We start from the raw sequence: 20,071 nt of genomic DNA on the forward strand, positions 1-20,071 counted from the left end.
CAAACTCCTGGACATTTTTGAGAAGACCCTTCTTAGTTCTTTGGGTTCAACCTCAGGTTGAGGAGCTAGAGGGTAGGCTTCTCATGTATCAGGAGCATGAGAGGGAGTTGAAGAAGGAGGTCACCAAATTGAAGGAGGAGAGAGATAGCCTTTGGGAGAAGGAGAGCAAGCTACAAGCCCAATGTAACATGGAGGTGGGCCTGAGAAAGACAGCACAGGAGAGTTACCAGAGTTTGTTCGAGGACCTTGTGGTTGTGAAAAAAGATTTGCTGAATGCTCGGACTGCCTACGCCGAGTTAGAGGACTCTATTGCAGAGGGATCTGAGGAGGCCTGAAGGATTTTTAAGGAGCAAGTCGGGGTCATTGCCCCTGACTTGGATCTTTCTCCTTTGGATCCTGACAAGGTCGTTATTGATGGGGCCATAGTTGATCCCCCAGTTCCCCAGGTTGTCACCGAGTCAGATTTGAAGACTCGGGGGCAGAGAATCATTGAGTCCCCTCCTCGTTCGAAGGATGCTCTGAGTTCCTCAAAGCCTCAAGAGTCCTCCTCTCCGACTCCTATGGATACTTCTCTCCCTGGTCCTGATGCTGCTCCGACTACTCTTCCTGGCTCTGGTGGTGATCCGTCTACTCCTCTTCTGAAAAAATAGTTTTATTGGCTATATGGGGGCCCGGCCTGTGGGCCTCCCCTTTTTTAAACTCTTTATATTTGTTGCTTGTGGTGGTGGTAACTGAACAATTTCTTCTGGCCTTTTAAGGCCGTAAACAAAATATTTATAATTGCCCTTTTTTGGATAAGGGTTTTATTTAACAAAAAATACCCTTTTTGGTATAAGGGTTTCAGCTACCTTTTTGTGTGCATGCTTTTCTGATTTTGATTTTTCGAAGTCCCCTTGATCTATTCTGAAAACCTTTCCTTTGGCTTGTCTGTCTTTCTGAGCCTTTTCGCTTTAAGGACTTTAGGACAGCCTTTAGGCTTTTTCCTAGGTTTTTCGATCTCTTTTTTGTTATTCCTTATACTCAACTTTGTTTTATTGAGTTCTTATGACTTAGGCTATTTTTTACGATTCGTTTTCGTTTCTACTCGGTTTTTCATTTCGACTTATGAGTCGGAATGTCTCCGAGTTTCTCACGATCAACTTTTATAACCTCTTTACACCGACTTGTACCTCGTCGTTTTATCCTGACGACCATCTAGGTCGGTTCATGAGATTTTCACGTTTTGTCGAGCTTAAGTCGGCGCGTTTCATAGAAAGACTTAGAAAACAAGAAGGAACTTATAAGAGATATTGTTAATGAAGAAAGATCTTTATTTATTGGGGAGGTACCTTATTGCTACTAAGGGTTTTTGACAGCCTATTTTTCCTTAGCCTCTACTATGATGCCTCGTTAAAAACCCTTCTCCAGAAAAAACCCTTTGCTTTCGGGAAAAAATCGTGAAGTTGGGAAAAGAGTACATCAGGGAGTAGAGTTCGCTTTTAACTGTAGTACCTTTTCACATTACAAGCATGCCACGACCTAGGTAACTCGGTGCCATTTAGGTCGGTCACTTTATAATAACCTTTTCCTAAGACCTCATTGACTTTGTATGGTCCCTTCCAATTAGCAGCGAGTTTTCCTTCCCCTGATTTGTTGACTCCAATGTCGTTTCTGATCAAGACCAAGTCATTTGGGGTGAAGGTTCTTCGAATGACTTTTTTGTTGTATCTTGTAGTCATCATTTGCTTCAGCGCTGCTTCTCTTATCTGGGCTTCTTCTCGGACTTCGGAGAGCAAATCGAGCTCCTCTTTGTGCCCCTGTATGTTTCCGACCTCATCATGGAGAACCACCCTTGGGCTTTGTTCGCTGATTTCTACTGGTATCATGGCTTCTACGCCGTAGACTAGTCGGAAGGGCGTTTCTCCAGTGGCGGATTGTGGCGTTGTCCGGTAAGCCCATAACACTTGTGGGAGCTCCTCAGCCCAGGCTCCTTTTGCATCTTGTAGCCTTTTCTTCAACCCTGCCAATATGACTTTGTTGGCTGCCTCGGCTTGTCCATTTGGCTTGCGGGTGCTCCACCGAGGTGAACTGGTGTTTGATCTTCATACTGGCCACCAGGCTTCTGAAGGTAGAGTCGGTGAACTGGGTTTCATTATCTGTAGTGATGGAATATGGTATCGCATACCTTGTGATAATATTTTTGTAGAGGAACCTCCGACTTCTCTGGGCTGTGATGGAGGCTAGTGGTTCTGCTTCTATCCATTTTGTGAAGTAGTCTATTCCCACAATCAGGTATTTGACTTGTCCCGGGGCCTGGGAAAAAGGACCTAACAGGTCCATCCCCCATTTTGCAAAGGGCCATGGGGAAGTTATACTGATTAGCTCCTCGGGGGGAGCCACGTGGAAATTTGCATGCATTTGGCATGGTTGACATTTTTTCACAAATTTCATGACATCTTTCTGCAAGGTCGGCCAATAGACTCCAGCTTGAATTACTTTCCTGGCTAGTGACCTGGCTCCAAGATGATTTTCGCAGATCCCACTATGAACCTCTTCTAGTACCTCGGTGGTTCTTGAAGTCGGCACGCACTTCAACAATGGTGTTGATATCCCTCTTCTATAGAGAATATTTTTCATCAGCGTGTAGTGTTGTGCTTCTCTCCGGATTTTCTTAGCCTCCTTTTCCTCCTTGGGGAGGATGTCGAATTTCATGTATTCGATCAAGGGGTTCATCCATCCGAGGTTTAGTCCTGCTACCTCAAGGACCACTTGTTTTTCCTCTGTTTTTACCACAGAGGGTTCCTGGAGAGTTTCCTGGATCAGGCTTCTGTTATTCCCTCCTGGCTTGGTACTTGCTAACTTGGATAGGGCATCTGCTCTGTTATTTAGATCCCGAGTTATATGTTTGACCTCGGTTTTTGCAAAGCGCCCAAGGTTCTCCAGAGTTTTTTCCAAGTATCTCTTCATATTTGGGTCTTTTGCCTGATACTCTCCACTTATCTGGGAGGTCACCACTTGGGAGTCGCTATATATCATCACTTTTGTTGCACCGACTTCTTCTGCCATCTTCAATCCAGCAATCAGGGCTTCATATTATGCCTGATTATTTGAAGCTGGGAATTCAAATTTGAGGGAAACCTCTATTTGGGTTCCCCTTTCATCTACCAAGATTATGCCAGCACCGCTTCCTGTCTTGTTTAAGGATCCATCTACATAGAGTTCCCATGTAGTTGGCTTTTCCTCTTGGTCTCCTGCGTATTCTGCTATGAAGTCGGTAAGGCATTGGGCTTTAATTGCCGTCTGAGTTTCATATCTCAAGTCGAACTCGGAGAGCTCTATTGCCCATTGAACCATTCTCCCTGCAACATCCGTCTTTTGGAGGATTTGCTTCATGGGTTGGTTTGTGCGGACTCTTATGGTATGAGCTTGGAAGTAAGGCCGTAGCCTTCGTGAGGCTACTACTGAGGAGTAGGCAAACTTCTCTGGTTTGTGGTACCTTAGTTCGGGGCCTTGTAGAACTTTGCTGATGAAGTACACTGGATGTTGTCCGACCTCGTCTTCTCTTATCAGAGCTGATGCGACAGCTTTGTCTGCTACGAACAAATATAGGACGAGGTCTTCTCCAATTGTGGGTCGGGTCAGAATCGAGGTTGACTCAAGAATCTTTTGAACTCCTGGAACGCCTCTTCGCATTCAGGAGTCCACTCGAACTAACATCCCTTTCTCAATAAGGAGAATAGTAGAAGGGATTTTAGTGCTGATCCTGCCAAGAATCTGGAGAGGGCGGCAAGTCGGCCATTTAGCTGTTGAACCTCTCTTAAGCAAGTTGGACTTTTCATTTCCAGGATAGCTCTGCACTTATCGGAATTTGCTTCGATCCCTCTTTGTGTCAGCATAAACCCTAGAAATTTTCCAGCTTCCACTGCGAAGATACACTTTGCGGGATTTAGCCTCATCCCGTGTGACCTTATGGTGTCGAATACTTGCGAGAGGTCTGCTAAGAGATCGGCCTCTTTCTTAGTTTTCACTAGCATGTTGTCTACGTAGACTTCCATTAAACTCCCAAGGTGGGGAGCAAACACCATGTTCATCAGCCTTTGGTATGTGGCCCCTGCATTTTTTAATCCAAATGGCATGACCACATAGCAAAAATTTGCTCTGGACGTGATGAATGATGTTTTCTCGTGGTCTGGCTCGTACATCGGGATTTGGTTATATCCTGAGTAGGCATCCATAAACGACAAGTATTGATATCCCGAGCTAGAGTCTACAAGGGTATCAATACTTGGGAGTGGATAAGGGTCCTTAGGACATGCCTTATTTAGGTCGGTGTAGTCGACACACATCCTCCATTTGCCGTTTTGCTTCTTGACTAGAACTACATTTGCTAGCCATGTTGGATATTTGACTTCTCTGATGAAGCCGGCTTCTAGGAGTGCCTGCACTTGCTCTTCTACTACTAGGGCTCACTCTGGGCCGAGCTTGCGCCTTCTCTGTTGCACAGGTCGGGACCCTGGGTATACCGAGAGCTTGTGAGACATAAGCTCGGGGTCTATCCCGGGCATGTCAGAGGCCTTCCAGGAAAAGAGGTCGGAATTGTCGCTTAGGAGCTTAGTCAACCCTTGCTTTAGGGTTTCCCCTAGGTTGGCTCCTATGTTGGTATTTTTTTCCTTCCTTTTGGCCGACCTGTATTTCCTCAGTTTTTCCTCCCGGCTGTGGTCGCAGCTCTTCTCGGGCCCTCGCACCACCGAGCTCTATGGTGTGGACTTCTTTGCCTTTTCCTCTCAGGTTCAGGCTTTCATTGTAGCATTTTCTTTCCAATTTCTGATCTCCCCTCACTGTTGCTATTCCCGCTGGGGTTGGGAATTTCATGCAAAGGTGGGGAGTAGATACCACCACTCCGAGTCGATTAAGGGTAGCTCTGCCAATTAAAGCATTATACGCTGACCCTACGTCGATGACTATAAAGTCTATACTTAGAGTTTTTGATTTTTCCCCCTTTCCAAAAGTGGCGTGAAGGGGTAGAAATCCCAGTGACCTTATTGGCGTGTCGCCTAGTCCGTACAAGGTGTCGGGGTAGGCTCTTAATTCTTTCTCATCCAACCCCAGTTTGTCAAAAGCGGGCTTGAAAAGGATGTCCGCTGAGCTTCCTTGATCTACTAGGGTTCTGTGGAGATGGGCATTTGCTAGGATCATGGTTATTACCACTGGATCATCGTGTCCAGGGATTATTCCTTGCCCATCTTCTTTTGTGAATGAAATGGTAGGGAGGTCGGATGATTCACCTCCAACCTGGTAGACTCGCTTGAGATGTCTCTTGCGAGAGGACTTGGTGAGCCCCCCTCCTGCAAACCCTCCTGAGATCATATGTATGTGTCTCTCCGGGGTCTGTGGTGGTGGGTCTCTTCTGTCCACATCGTCTCGCTTTCTCTTCCCGTGACCGTCCGACCTTTCTATGAGATATCTGTCAAGCCGACCTTCTCTAGCCAGCTTTTCTATCACATTTTTAAGGTCGTAACAGTCATTTGTTGAGTGACCATATATTTTATGGTACTCACAGTAGTCGCTGCGACTCCCTCCTTTTTTATTTTTAATGGGCCTGGGAGGTGGCAGCCTTTCAGTATTGCAAATCTCTCTGTATACATCCACTATAGAAACCTTTAGAGGAGTATAAGAGTGATATTTCCTTGGTCTATCGAGACCGAGTTCTTCCTTCTTCTTGGGCTCCCTCTCCCTCTCTTTTGTTGAGGGAAGATGCCCAGATTGCCAGCTCGAATCTCTCAGTCTAGCATTCTCCTCCATGTTGATGTATTTTTCAGCTCTTTCCTGTACATCGCTTAAGGAGGTGGGGTGTCTTTTTGATATGGACTGTGAGAAGGGACCTTCTCTAATCCCATTGACTAACCCCATAATGACTGCCTCGGTGGGCAGGTCTTGGATTTCTAAACATGCTTTGTTGAACCTTTCCATATAGGCTCGTAAAGATTCTCCGACCTCCTGCTTTATTCTCAGGAGGCTTGGCGCATGTTTTACTTTGTCCTTCTGGATAGAGAACCTCATCAAGAACTTCCTTGAGAGGTCTTCAAAGCTGGTGACCGACCTCGGGGGAGGCTGTCGAACCATTTCATCGCTGCTTTCGACAGGGTAGTCGGGAAAGCTTTGCATCGCGTAGCATCAGAAGCATCAGCCAGATACATCCGACTTTTGAAATTGCTTAAGTGATGCTTTGGATCTGTGGTTCCGTCATAGAGGTCCATATCGGGGCTTTTGAAGTTCCTCGGAACTTTTGCCCTCATTATGTCCTCACTGAAGGGTCCCCTCCTGGGGGCGACTCTTCTCAATCGTCGCGGGAGTTCCGACCTTTGAGGGAGGGTTCCAACTTCAAGAGTTTTCTTTCTAACTCTTTTCGTCGTTCCATCTCCTCTTTTAGGTTCTTTTCCGTCTCCCTTTGTCACTCCCGTTCCTGTTCCAACTGTTCCAGGCGACTTTGGTGGACATGGACTAATCCCATGAGTTCAGTTGCATGGGATGGTCCGTCTTTTTCCAATTCGCGCCCTTCTGAGGAATTCACCTTCGGATTTTTGACTCCGGAGGTACCCTCTCTATGCTGATCGTTGGTTCCCTGATGGAGGGTCAGGTCTGCGTCATTGTTTCCGGTATCCAGATTCTCTTGTTCGGAATCTGATTCCACATGACCCTCTTCGGGGGATCTGTCCGCCATCACTGGTTGATCTCTCGGGTCCCCGGCAACGGCGCCAATGTTATGATGGGTAACCGGAGATTAATGGACTGGACTGTATTGGTTGGCCCAATCGTCTGAAAGAAGAGGCCTGTGAGTGGGTTTGCGATCCGAGGGCTCCGTCCGACTTGTTTGTGAGAGAATAGGGGGTGGTACCTGCAAAGACACTCCGATGCCAAAGTCAGCAAGGGGAGCAAAACAAGTCTAGAGAGTATTGGGCTTCTGAGATACCTGAGGAGTGTCAGTGTATTTATAGGGGTGAACCCATAACCACCGTTGGAGTAGTTCCACTTTTTAAGGGGAATAACCGTCCCTTTATCTTAGGGAAGTTGAGATATGGCTCCTGGAAGTGGTTAGAGAGATTCTAGGGGCAGTTATCCTCTTGAGGGAGGGTTTATCTGCCAGCTAATCCCCTTTTCCGACTTCTCTAGAGCAGGTCGTGATGATTACCGACTTCGTAGTGTCTGGTTTGGTGTAAGATGAGGCTCAACCCTTTGGGTTGGGCCTTTTTGCTTGGATCCTGGGTCTTAGCGTTGGGTCAGGGTATGAACAATAATTATATTAAATTTTTAATTAAATTTTTATATTTTTTAATTTTGTCAAAAAATTAAAATTAATAAAATATTTTTTCTAAAAAATATACAATTAAAAATTTAATTATATTTTTAATTATAAATATCTTTAATTTATAAAAAAATATTTAATTAATTTTAATATTTTTTATATTAAGAATGATCTAATTATAAAACTAAAAAGAGTATAAAAAATTAATTGAAAAAAAATATAAAAATCTAATTATAAATTTAATAAAACTATAAAAATTAACAGAATAATTAACCCAAAAATTAATCACTCAAACATGGTGGATCACGACTTGTGTTATTACTTTTAAATTTTATTATGATTTATGTTTGAATGCTTAAATTCTTACTTTTATTCTATTTTGAATGGCCTATTTTGACAATAATACCTTAACATGAAGAATGTTAAATTCCTTTAAAAAAAAAAACAAAGTATAGATAATAATTTTATTAGAAATATTATCCTTTTAGAAATATTATTTATATTCAAGTCAAGGACTTTTTTCCATAATTAAAAACTTCAATTCAAGGACTTATAAAATTAGGGGCAGGAAAAGTTTCAAACCCTCCTAAAAAATGAGTTAAGTTTTAAAGTAGTCCCTGAACTTGTATTTGAGCCTCAAAATGATCCCTGAAATTAATAGTTCCTCAAATTCGTTCCCAAAATTGTACTTCAGGATTTATAGTAGTTCCTGAGTCATTTTCCGTTCATCAGAACCTTAAAACGACATCGTTTTTTTTTTAAAAAATAAAGCGTACCCCCAATTCAATAAAAAAGAAAAAAAAAAGAAAAAAAAGAAGCCTACCGTAGAACCCCCTCCCACCTCCCTCCCCTCCCCCCAAAACCCATTCCCAATCTGTATCTTTCCCCCTCCCCATCCCCAACTCTTTTCCCTTCCCCTTCCTCATCCTCAACCCCTTCTGTACCTTTAGAGGTGAAGGTCAACGACAAAGAATCTTAAACTCAGACAGTCACCACAAAAAAAAAAGCCCTCAGGAAAGATCAACATTGAGTCTATGCCAAAAATATCATTATTTTATACGAAAAAAATAGTAACAGTATCAGTTTCGCAGTGAAGAAGAAGAGGAGCATCAATGGTCGCCCGCAAATTCCAGGTGCTCCACAATTATTCCAACTATGATCTTGAGTACGACACGGATGATGGCTTCGAAGTAATTCTTTCTCCCAAAACAACCCCTAAATTCCCTCATTCTTTCTTTCTCGCTGACGATCACGAAAGTCATGATTGCAGGTTTTTCAATTCCAACTCTTCTCTCTCACTTTTGTTCCTCCCGACCAACAGAAGGTTCAATTTTCCACCTATAATTTCAATTTAATTCTATTCATATATGATATAAATGAAATTATGTGTTTGAATTAATTCTCCTGAAATGCATAGATTTATGTTGATGAAGATGATATCCTAGTCGCCACTGACTCCGATCTCCTTGCCATTTCCGACAAACTCCGACTAATCTCCATCGAAGACGAACCTCAGCCCCAACCGAGCACTGATCTATCGTTGTAGTCTTTATCCGATGAGAAAGTCGCTAAGCTCTTGCAGGTTCTGCTGCGTTCTCAACGATTTTTTATCATTTTCTGCATTTCCTATAATCTAATTTAATATTTGTGTGTTGAGAAGGAGGAGGAGGAAGCTCTTATGTTACAGCAGTTCATGGCTCATGGAGATCCTCAAAATTTTGAGCGGAAGACAGAGTGTCAGAGGGATGATGAGAGTGGGAAGAGTAGTGTTCGGAATTTTATTGATTTAAGAGATTTTGTTATTAAATTTGTCATTTCTTTTTGGTTTGCGGTGGTGGTGGTCGTTGATAGTAAGGAATTTTGAAAGGATTTTTCGGTCTGAGACAAATGAGTTGGGTGCTTTGGAATGAAGCTAGTTGCATGACTTGTTTAATTAGAAGAGGAGGGAGAAGGAGAAGGAGAAGGAGAAGGAGAAGGAGAAGGTTGGGAATGGGGATGGGGATGGATCAGATTGGAAATTGGGAGGGGGGTTGGTTCTAGGCTACACCTTTTTTTTTTTGAATTGAGGTCTACGGTACAATTTTTTTTTGTTTAAAACGACGTCGTTTTAAGGTTCCAATGAACGAAAAATAATTTAGGGACTATTATGAATCTCGAAGTGTAATTTTGGGGACGAATTTGAGGAACTATTAATTTCAGGGATCATTTTGAGACATTTTGAGGCTCGAGTGCAAATTCAGGGACTATTTTGAAGCTTAACTCCCTAAAAAACCGTATTGTTACCATATGGAAAAGATTTTAACAATAGATATTATTTTTAAATATAATACTAGCTTAAATAATGATTTTTCTTTAGTTCTGACTTTTATTAGTTTATGACTTGAGGAGTGCATAAACCCTAAACCCTAAAGTGCAGCTGTTTTATTTTCTTGCATTGTTGAAACAATAATACAAATTAAAGTGGATTCAGCTCCTTCAAAGCTATGATAAAGTCTTAAACTCGACATTTTTATGGTAAGACTTCTAAATAGTTGTGTGAAATGCATATATTAAGATTTTTAAAAAGAATTTAATTTTTATCTAATTATAATAGTGTAAAATATTTTATATAATCGTTTAATTATATTCGTTTTTTTAATCATTTTTATACAGTTAATATAAAACATAATTTTTTTGACATAGTATTATGTAATTAAATACATCTATAAATTATTTTTATAGACAATATATCAAGATTAATTTTTTTTTAATTACTAAAGTGAAAAGATCAATATGTATTATGCGGCATATATTCGAGTCAGTTCACGAGCTAATGAGCTGAGTTTATTCAAGTTCAAGTTCGACTCATTTAATTTATGAGTTTAAATTTAAGCTCAAGCTCGACTCACCAGCTCACGATTTCAACTTATCAAACTATTAATGAGTCGAACTCGAGTTGACTCCTAAGCTGGTTTGATTCACTTCTAACCCTAGTGATGAGAAGAGAAATGTTTTATTTATGGCGGTAACAATAGTTGTTTCAATATGAAAATATGAGATGGCTGAAAGAGAAAAAAAGAAAATAATAAATAAAATTATAATTTCAAAATAAAATTATTTTAAAATATTTAAATATAAAATATGATTATTATATAATTAATAAATAATTTAAATTCTAGCCATCAATTCAAATTTTCAATGATTATAATTTATAAAAAATTTTAGTTCATGAAAAATCAAATATTCTTTTTTTTTCTTCATTAAAGAAGGCTCCATAAAATTATTATCTTATTAAGTAGTGTATACAAAGAAAAATAAAAAATATTAAAATACCATTAACTATAATTAAGTAAAATAAAATAAATATATTAAGTTTCATATCGATTATATATAATGTAAGAATCATATAGAAGCATATTAAGTTTCATATATAATATTAAAATTCTCCTAAAACTCTAATCAATCAGAATCTTATAGGACTCATCCAGTATAATGTAATACAAGTTTGGTTGGAGGAGAAAAAAATAAGTGAAAATTTTTATTTATAATACACTATTTAAAAAAAATATCTTATTGTGTTAGTAATATTTTATGTGTAGATTTAAAAAGTAAAAATATTTAAATTTATTTTTATTTTTATGAATTAAAATTTTTTATAATTGAATATTGAACTCACTCTAAAATTTTAATTTAATATAAAATTTATCTATTTTTTTCTTTAAACTTAGATTTTATCTTTTATTATTTTATCATTTATAAATATTAAATGACCTTTTCATTTATAAAATACTTTTGTAAAAAAAAAATTGAAATTATAAATTTATATTTTAGTATCATCTTAATTATTTTTATTGATTGTTCAATTCTAATATTAATATAAAAAAATATTACATTCATAAATGAAATATATTCTAATAAAAAACTCTTGATTCAATCATAAATAAGCTTTATTAAATTCAAATAAGAGAACAAAAAAAAAAGGGATATATTTAATTGTTTGATGTGCTATGCAAATTAAATGCACACGTCTTATAGGGTTGGCTTAAAACTTACCTTGAAGAGCACTAAATTGCCACACACTACATACATGAAGAGCACTTTTTTTTTTTTTTTTAACAAAATGAAGAACAAATTAAAGTAAAACCTGACTTATAGAATAATTATATAGTAGCTTTTGTAATTAAAATAATAATTTTATAATCAAAATATAATACTTGATACACTTTTATTGTAATTAAATTAAATTTTTTTTTTAAATTAAGGAGGTTTTTTCCTTTTATCTTTTTAATATTTTATCCTCTTTCATCTACCACATTTTTTTATATATTAATATTAGTTATTAATTTAACAATTAAAATATAACACATAATATTTTTTTATTAAAATTAAAATTGAAATATATCGTTAATGTGACAATCAAAATGTATCACATTGTACTCTGTTTTATCATAATTAAAATAATATATTTTTTTTCAAAACTAATAAAATTTTCCTCTTTTTTTCACTCATTTTTTTTTTAGGTTTTTAATCAATATGCCACAATTTCTAACACTTATTATCTAAACATGTCACATAATATTCTTTTTTTGCAATTAAAATATATATATATTTTTTAAAATTGAAGGCCTCTCTCCTTTTCTGTTTCTCTATTTCTCTTCCTCCTTTATCACTCTATCTCTTATATATATTATTAATAATTTATTATATCTATTACATATTACTAATTTCACAACCAATATATATATATATAACACTTTCTAATTGTAATTTAATTAAAAAAAATTTTACAAATCAATGAAGTCTCTCCTTTCTCCTTTTCTCTTTTCTATGTTCCCTCTCTACTCACATTAGCTCTTTTATATATTATTACTAATTATTAGTTGATCATTTAACAATCAAAATATGTTCACATAATATTTTTTATTATAATTAAAACTACTTTATTATATATTTTTAATTTGACAATCAAAATGTGCCACATAATACTCTTTTTTTATTGTACTTGAAATAATTTTTTTTAAATAAAATTTTTTCTTTCTCTCTTTTTATTTAGTCACTCTTCTTCTTTTGACTTTTTAAATAGTATACTATAATTTACTAACATGCCACTATTTTTAAACTATTTATTCATATGTGGTTGTTTTTTTACGATCACATTTATTATTTTTTCGATATCCTGACTGAAAATTATTTATCCAAAAAGTACTTATAAAAAAATACTAATTCATAATTATTCATTATAAAAAAATATTGAAGTAGAACACAAATTTTATATTTTTTATTTAATAAATTTTTTAATATTTATTATAAGAATATTAAATATTATTAATTTTTAAGTTATAATAAAAATCAAATATTAGAATATAATTTATTTTAAAAAAAGTTATAATTCTATAATATTATCACTAATCAAAATACTAGTATTTTTCTAATACAATTACATTCATATATATTTAAATAACAGGGTATTAAAGTTCAAGATGTTGATTGATATGACGTAATAAGAGAATCTACTTAATATACTAAAACTGGATTTTTTTCCAACTAATAAAAGTGAGGTGTCGATTCTTCATGAATCCATTTTCCTACCAAAATGAATGCACATTTTCTCTTCTAAGTTTATTTTATAAAAATATCTTTATTATACTTATACTATAATTAGCATTTAAGTAATAATACATAATTATACTAATTTAGGAAAATATCTTTATTATAGTTATATAAAATCAATATTTAATTCATTATTAAACTACTTATCAATTATTAATCGAAAATATTTTTAATAATAATAATAATTATAGGGATAAGTAATGTTTTGGTCCCTAACATTGAGGGTCAAAATCGAAACCGTTCCCAACGTAATTTTTAATTTAGAATCTTCTTTGACGTTTTTTTCCGTATTAAAATCATCCAATGTAACAATAATTTTTTGTTTTGGTATTTTTGCCAAAGACAAATACTCAGGCAAAGACGTTTAAAACGTGGGGTTTGATCTCATTCGTTGATTAGATTATAATATATTAGATTTTTGACACGTGACATAGATTAAATGAGTTATATTCTTAAAATTAATAATTTGACCCTAATACCAATTTTTTAATTTGTTTACAATTTAAATTTTTAATGAAATTTTATTAGATATTATTGTTTTTTATAAATTTTATAATACTATTTTTCTGTTTTTATTTAATTATCATTTTAATATTTTATTTGATCTTATCACGTGCATGACACATGCATGGCATGGGTAATTACACTTGTTATTCCTCTAATTTTTACTTTTGATCAATTTAATCTATCAATTTTAAGGCTAACAAAATTTGTCATTTTATTGTTATCTAAATAGAAAAGATACTAACACTCTAATAGTTTAAAAAAATATTTTTTTTTGTTTTGGGTATTTTTTCTTTCAAACTTCAGAAAAAATATAAAAATTTACTTTTTATTTTTCTATGTATACTTTTTTTGTTACAAAATTTAAAATAAAAAACACAAACTAAATTTGGTTATACTAGGAAATAAACCAACCAAAGGGGACCATTACTTCATTTGTTCGAAATTCTTTCTCATCATCAAGAAAAATAAAATAACGTGGATCACTTTACAAAAAATTTATTTAAAATTGGCAAAGTTTGTAATGAACGAATAATAATTTTGAAAAAGAAGGAAAAAAGAAAATGATAACCATAAGAATAATAAAAAAAATATGAAAATTTAGCTATTAGTTGATTTTCTAGTTATTAACTCATTTTTGTAAGTTCCTCACATTTTTGTTAATTTAAGTAATTTAAAGGTGTCTATCATCACTTTAATTATCTAAGCATATCTACTTAATATACTGAAACTGGGTTTTCCCCCAACTAATAAAAGTGAGGTGTCGATTCCTCATGAATCCATTTTCCCGCTAAAATGAATGTACATTTTCTCTTCTAAGTTTATTTTATAAAAATATCTTTATTATACTTATAATTAGCATTTAAGTATTAATGCATAATTATACTAATTTAGAAAAATATCTTTATTATAGTTATATAAAATCAATATTTAATGCATTATTAAACTACTTATCAATTATTAATCGAAAATATTTTTAATAATAATAATAATAATAATAATAATAATAATAATAATAATAATAATAATAATATGATAACTATAGGGATAAGTATTGTTTTGTCCCTAACGTTGAGGGTCAAAATCGAAACCGTCCCCAACGTAATTTTTGATTTAGAATATTCCTTAACATTTTTTTTGTATTAAAATCGTCCAATGTAACAATAATTTTTTGTTTTGGTATTTTTGCCAGAGATAAATACTCAGGCAAAAACGTTTAAAACGTGGGGTTTGATCTCATTCGTTGAATAGATTATAATATATCAGACATAGATGCAAATAAACATCATCACCACAATAGCATACCACACTGGCAAATCACCGGGGTTTCCATCAATTCTGAACTTGGCTCCAATAGCAGCGGCTACTACGGCCTGACATATGATCATTTGGGTTCCGCCTTCTAGAAAAAGGGCTCTCCTACCCCACTTGTCAACCCCATAGATAGATAGACACAACGGTGGTAGCCACATTTACGACGCCGGTGATGACGGCTGACATGAGAGCAGAGTTGTCCTTGAAGCCAATGGAGCCGAACAACACAGGCGCATAAAACATGATGACAATAATGCCCGTGAATTGTTGGAAGAGTGGAATCATGATTGCCATGGTGAGGTGAGGCCTGTACTTGCGTTGCAGCAGGTTCCTCCAATGGTGTTCTACCTTCTTCGATTCCTCACTTGCGGCAATAAGATCGTTGAACTCTTTATTAATGTCTTCCACGTCGAGAACCTTCCTCAGTTGTTGCCTAGCCTTTTCGTGCTCTCCACGCTCGATCATGGAGTTGAGTGTGTCTGGAAGGACCAATGATCCGATTGTGATGATGAGTGCAGAGACCATTGCACCACCAATGCTAAACCTCCATCCCCATCCATCTTTGATATTTGTGAAGAAGTAGTTGAGCACATTCGCCACTACGATCCCAACTGTGATGAACAATTGGAACCCAGTGTTCAAAGCTCCTCTGATTCCAATTTTTTTTAATTTGTTTATAATTTAATTTTTAATGAAACATTTATTAGAGGTTTTCTTTATTATTATTATTTTTTATAAACTTTGTAATACTATTTTTCCGTTTTTATTTAATTATCAGTTTGATATTTTATTCGATCTTATCACGTGCATCGCATGTACATGGCACAGGTAATTACACTTATAAAATTGATATAAATTGGTTTGAATTTTTTTTGTTTAAAATTAATTTTTTTTAAATTGTTTGATTTGAAGACTAAGATCACCTTGATTTTTGTCATCTTAAATTACACTAACCTGTTCTGAGATTAAGTAATATCATGCTTACACCAGGCGTTTTATAACTTAAATGAAGAAATGTCAGTGTAATTTAACCTTTTTATTATGAATTGACAAGTGTAGTATCACTTGATTTATGTCATAGTTCTTCTTGAAAGGTTGCAAAAGGGCTCATAGTTGAGGGTACATTGGAGACATGGATCAATTGAAGCCTATTGTGATGGAAGAATGGGATGAAAATAGAGATGAACTGATAGATCTTTTTTGAAAGGTCAGAGATGATTGGTTGCAGAATGATTTCTCTGGTTGGATGGGAGCAAACAGGTAGTTCAATTAAGGGAATGTCTTAAATGTGCCGAGTTAAACTTAGCATTTAATTCACCAAGATGATCTAACAGTATAGATTTAATAGAAGTTATCTGTCAGTACTGTCCAGAATTATGTTAAGATCTTAAGGTATGATGCATGTATATTCGTACTATTCGATACACCAGACAAAAACAACTGAGATTTGATTTTCGGATTTTCCAAAAAGGGTTCGCATGATTGTGTTTTTGACTTTTGAACTCTTGCTTATTGGTGATTGTGTTTTATACCTATAGATTCTATCCTGGTACTGCTGATGCACTAAGATTTGCAAGCTCAAAAGTTTACATTGTCACCACAAAACAGGTAATAATCCTTAAGAATACATAACTCTAGTCCTATATGAAATTTCACATTGCTACGATCTCTTCTTACTTTTCATTTTTTCCTTCTTTGTCTATAGAGCCGTTTTGCTTATGCTTTACTGAAAGAGCTTGCTGGAATCACTTTACCTCCAGAAAGAATATATGGTTTAGGAACTGGGTTAGTATCTTGCATGAACATCAAAATTATGTTACATCCGACACTATTTTGACAACCGTATTTTGTTAACAACCAAGATACGCTTTCTTTGTTTTGTTAGTTAGAGTTTTTAAAATCTTTTTATTACTATTTTTTCTATGAAGTCCTAAGGTAGAAGTGCTAAAGAAGCTTCAAAAGATGCCAGAGCACCAAGAGCACCAAGGACTGACCCTACAGTAAGATTTTGTCTTTCAGGTTATTAAGAACATTGTATTTGCATGTTAACATGGTTTAAGAGAAATTACTAAGGTTAATATTTTTCTGTTTTTTAAAATTGCAGCTTTGTGGAAGATAGGCTTGCAACCTTAAAAAATGTCATTAAAGAACCAGAGTTGGACAATTGGAATTTGTATCTAGGTAGTAATTTTCTTTCTCTGTCTCTTTTAGTGCACCAAGTTTATTTTCACACTAAGATCATCCAATGGTATGAATATAACAGAAATTATTGATGTATAAGCTGAAATTATAAGAAGATTTACACTATCGAATCATCTTAGTGCATGAGACCACAGAGTTGTCCTATAACTTCACTCTTATACATTTTGGAGTTTCTATCTTCTGTATTGTTGTTTGTTTTAGAATAACATATATGCTAAATTTGGTTGATTTGGATTAGTTAATTGGGGGTTCAACACTTAGAAAGAGAGAGATGAAGCAGTAGCTATCCCCAGGATTACACTTCTTGAGCTGTCTGACTTCAGTAAGAAGCTGAAATAGTAGTTTTATTTCATTAGATTGTCTATCATTGTATTATATCATTTCATTTAATTACATTCCATTAATGCAAAACAATGATAAATTCCTTCTGTCTCTAAGCTTTTGCATCATCATATTTATAATTGTAATGTTTCTTTCCAATTTAGAATAAACTATAATTTTTTACATTTCCAACCAGAAAAGATTTGAATACTTACAATTCTAGTCATGTATTAATTCGTTCATATCTTATATAGTTAGCATTATCAACGTTCAAATCTTTCATGATTAGAAATAGTAGTATATTCTTCATTTTAACAGAAATGTCACTTGAACGTTGATAAAAATCAACATTGCTAAACGCAATCGCACGTGTATCGCACGTGCATCGCACGTGCATGGCACGGGTAATTACACTTGTAAATTTGATATAATTTGGTTTGAATTTTTTTTGTTTAAAATTAATTTTTTTAAATTGTTCGATTTGAAGCCTAAGATCACCTTGATTTTTGTCATCTTAAATTACACTAACCTGTTCTGAGATTAAGTAATATCATGCTTATACCAGGCGTTTTATAACTTAAATGAAGAAATGTCAGTGTAATTTAACCTTTTTATTATGAATTGACAAGTGTAGTATCTCTTGATTTATGTCATAGTTCTTCTTGAAAGGTTGCAGAAGGGCTCACAGTTGAGGGTATATTGGAGACCTGGATCAAATTGAAGCCTATTGTGATGGAAGAATGGGATGAGAATAGAGATGAACTGATAGATCTTTTTGGAAAGGTCAGAGATGATTGCTTGCAGAATGATTTCTCTGGTTGGATGGGAGCAAACATGTAGTTCAATTAAGGGAATGTCTTAAATGTGCCGAGTTAAACTTAGCATTCAATTCACCAAGATGATCTAACAGTATAGATTTAATAGAAGTTATCTGTCAGTACTGTCCAGAATTATGTTAAGATCTTAAGGTATGATGCATGTATATTCGTACTATTCGATACACCAGACAAAAACAACTGAGATTTGATTTTCGGATTTTAGAAAAAGGGTTCGCGTGATTGTGTTTTTGACTTTTGAACTCTTGCTTATTGATGATTGTGTTTTATACCTATAGATTCTATCCTGGTACTGCTGATGCACTAAGATTTGCAAGCTCAAAAGTTTACATTGTCACCACAAAACAGGTAATAATCCTTAAGAATACATAATTCTAGTCCTATATGAAATTTCACATTGCTACGATCTCTTCTTACTTTTCATTTTTTCCTTCTTTGTCTATAGGGCCGTTTTGTTTATGCTTTACTGAAAGAGCTTGCTGGAATCACTTTACCACCATAAAGAATATATGATTTAGGAACTGGGTTAGTATCTTGTATGAACATCAAAATTATGTTACATCCAACACTATTTTGACACCCATATTTTGTTAACAACCAAGATGCGCTTTCTTTGTTTTGTTAGTTGGTGTTTTTAAAATCTTTTTATTACTATTTTTTCTATGAAGTCCTAAGGTAGAAGTGCTAAAGAAGCTTCAAAAGATGCCAGAGCACCAAGAGCACCAAGGACTGACCCTACAGTAAGATTTTGTCTTTCAGGTTATTAAGAACATTGTATTTGCATGTTAACATGGTTTAAGAGAAATTACTAAGGTTAATATTTTTCTGTTTTTTAAAATTGCAGCTTTGTGGAAGATAGGCTTCCAACCTTAAAAATGTCATTAAAGAACCAGAGTTGGACAATTGGAATTTGTATCTAGGTTGCAATTTTCTTCCTCCGTGTCTCTTTTAGTGCACCAAGTTTATTTTCACACTAAGATCATCCAATGGTATAAATATAACAGAAATTATTGATGTATAAGCTGAAATTATAAGAAGATTTACGCTATCGAATCATCTTAGTGCATGAGACCATAGAGTTGTCCTATAACTTCACTCTTATACATTTTGGAGTTTCTATCTTCTGTATTGTTGTTTGTTTTAGAATAACATATTTGCAAAATTTGGTTGATTTGGATTTTAATTGGGGGTTCAACACTCAGAAAGAGAGAGATGAAGTAGTAGCTAGCCCCAGGATTACACTTCTTGAGCTGTCTGACTTCAGTAAGAAGCTGAAATAGTAGTTCTATTTCATTAGATTGTCTATCATTGTATTATATCATTTCATTTAATTACATTCCATTAATGCAAAACAATGATAAATTCCTTCTGTCTCTAAGCTTTTGCATCATCATATTTATAATTGTAATGTTTCTCTCCAATTTAGAATAAACTATAATTTTTTACATTTCCAACCATAAAAGATTTGAATACTTACAATTCTAGTCATGTATTAGTTCGTTCATATCTTGTATAGTTAGCATTATCAACGTTTAAATCTTTCATGATTAGAAATAGTAGCATATTCTCCATTTTAACATAAATGTCACTTGAACTTTGATAAAAAATCAACATTGCTAAACGCAATCGCACGTGTATCGCACGTGTATGGCACGTGCATGGCACGGGTAATTACACTTGTATCTATGACTAATTAGAAGACAATAATTCAAAAATCAAACTATTTAAAAACCTATTTACATAACAACATTAAAGGAAAATATCTATGAAGCAAAGAATATATAGTTTTTTTTAGACAAAAAGTGTACACATGTGATCCAAAGCAATAAGCATGAATGAATGAAGCGTGGTGGGAGAGTCATGTGTGGATATGCATTATCATAAGCTATACCATATGTGAGGGCCCAACTTTGTAGCCTTTGTGTCTTGTTTTTAGGGGAACCAAGAATACTTCACACTACTCTCACATCTGCATCTCTTTTCTACGCATACACTGTATCATTACCAAATAATATATCTTAAT

The 20,071-nt window shown here is 34.8% G+C and overlaps 2 protein-coding genes and 1 pseudogene across 2 annotated transcripts; 2 read left to right on the forward strand and 1 right to left on the reverse strand.

The window, feature by feature from the left end:
- Window positions 1–8,097: 8,097 nt before the first annotated feature.
- On the forward strand, window positions 8,098–9,497 carry LOC112744122 (peptide-N(4)-(N-acetyl-beta-glucosaminyl)asparagine amidase-like). Its single transcript, XM_072214978.1, has 4 exons — window positions 8,098–8,472; window positions 8,553–8,606; window positions 8,700–8,864; window positions 8,943–9,497. The coding sequence occupies exons 1-3, from the start codon at window positions 8,395–8,397 to the stop codon at window positions 8,826–8,828; spliced, it is 261 nt and encodes an 86-aa protein (XP_072071079.1). The 5' UTR covers window positions 8,098–8,394; the 3' UTR covers window positions 8,829–8,864; window positions 8,943–9,497.
- A 5,140-nt stretch (window positions 9,498–14,637) lies between these two features.
- Window positions 14,638–15,668, reverse strand: LOC112743177 (sugar carrier protein C-like; annotated as a pseudogene).
- On the forward strand, window positions 15,570–17,328 carry LOC112743178 (uncharacterized). Its single transcript, XM_072214975.1, has 6 exons — window positions 15,570–15,949; window positions 16,228–16,297; window positions 16,395–16,474; window positions 16,618–16,689; window positions 16,794–16,870; window positions 17,130–17,328. The coding sequence occupies exons 1-6, from the start codon at window positions 15,936–15,938 to the stop codon at window positions 17,150–17,152; spliced, it is 336 nt and encodes a 111-aa protein (XP_072071076.1). The 5' UTR covers window positions 15,570–15,935; the 3' UTR covers window positions 17,153–17,328.
- Window positions 17,329–20,071: the final 2,743 nt, after the last annotated feature.

Source organism: Arachis hypogaea, chromosome 14 (assembly GCF_003086295.3).
Source record: "Arachis hypogaea cultivar Tifrunner chromosome 14, arahy.Tifrunner.gnm2.J5K5, whole genome shotgun sequence".
NCBI lineage: Eukaryota > Viridiplantae > Streptophyta > Magnoliopsida > Fabales > Fabaceae > Arachis > Arachis hypogaea.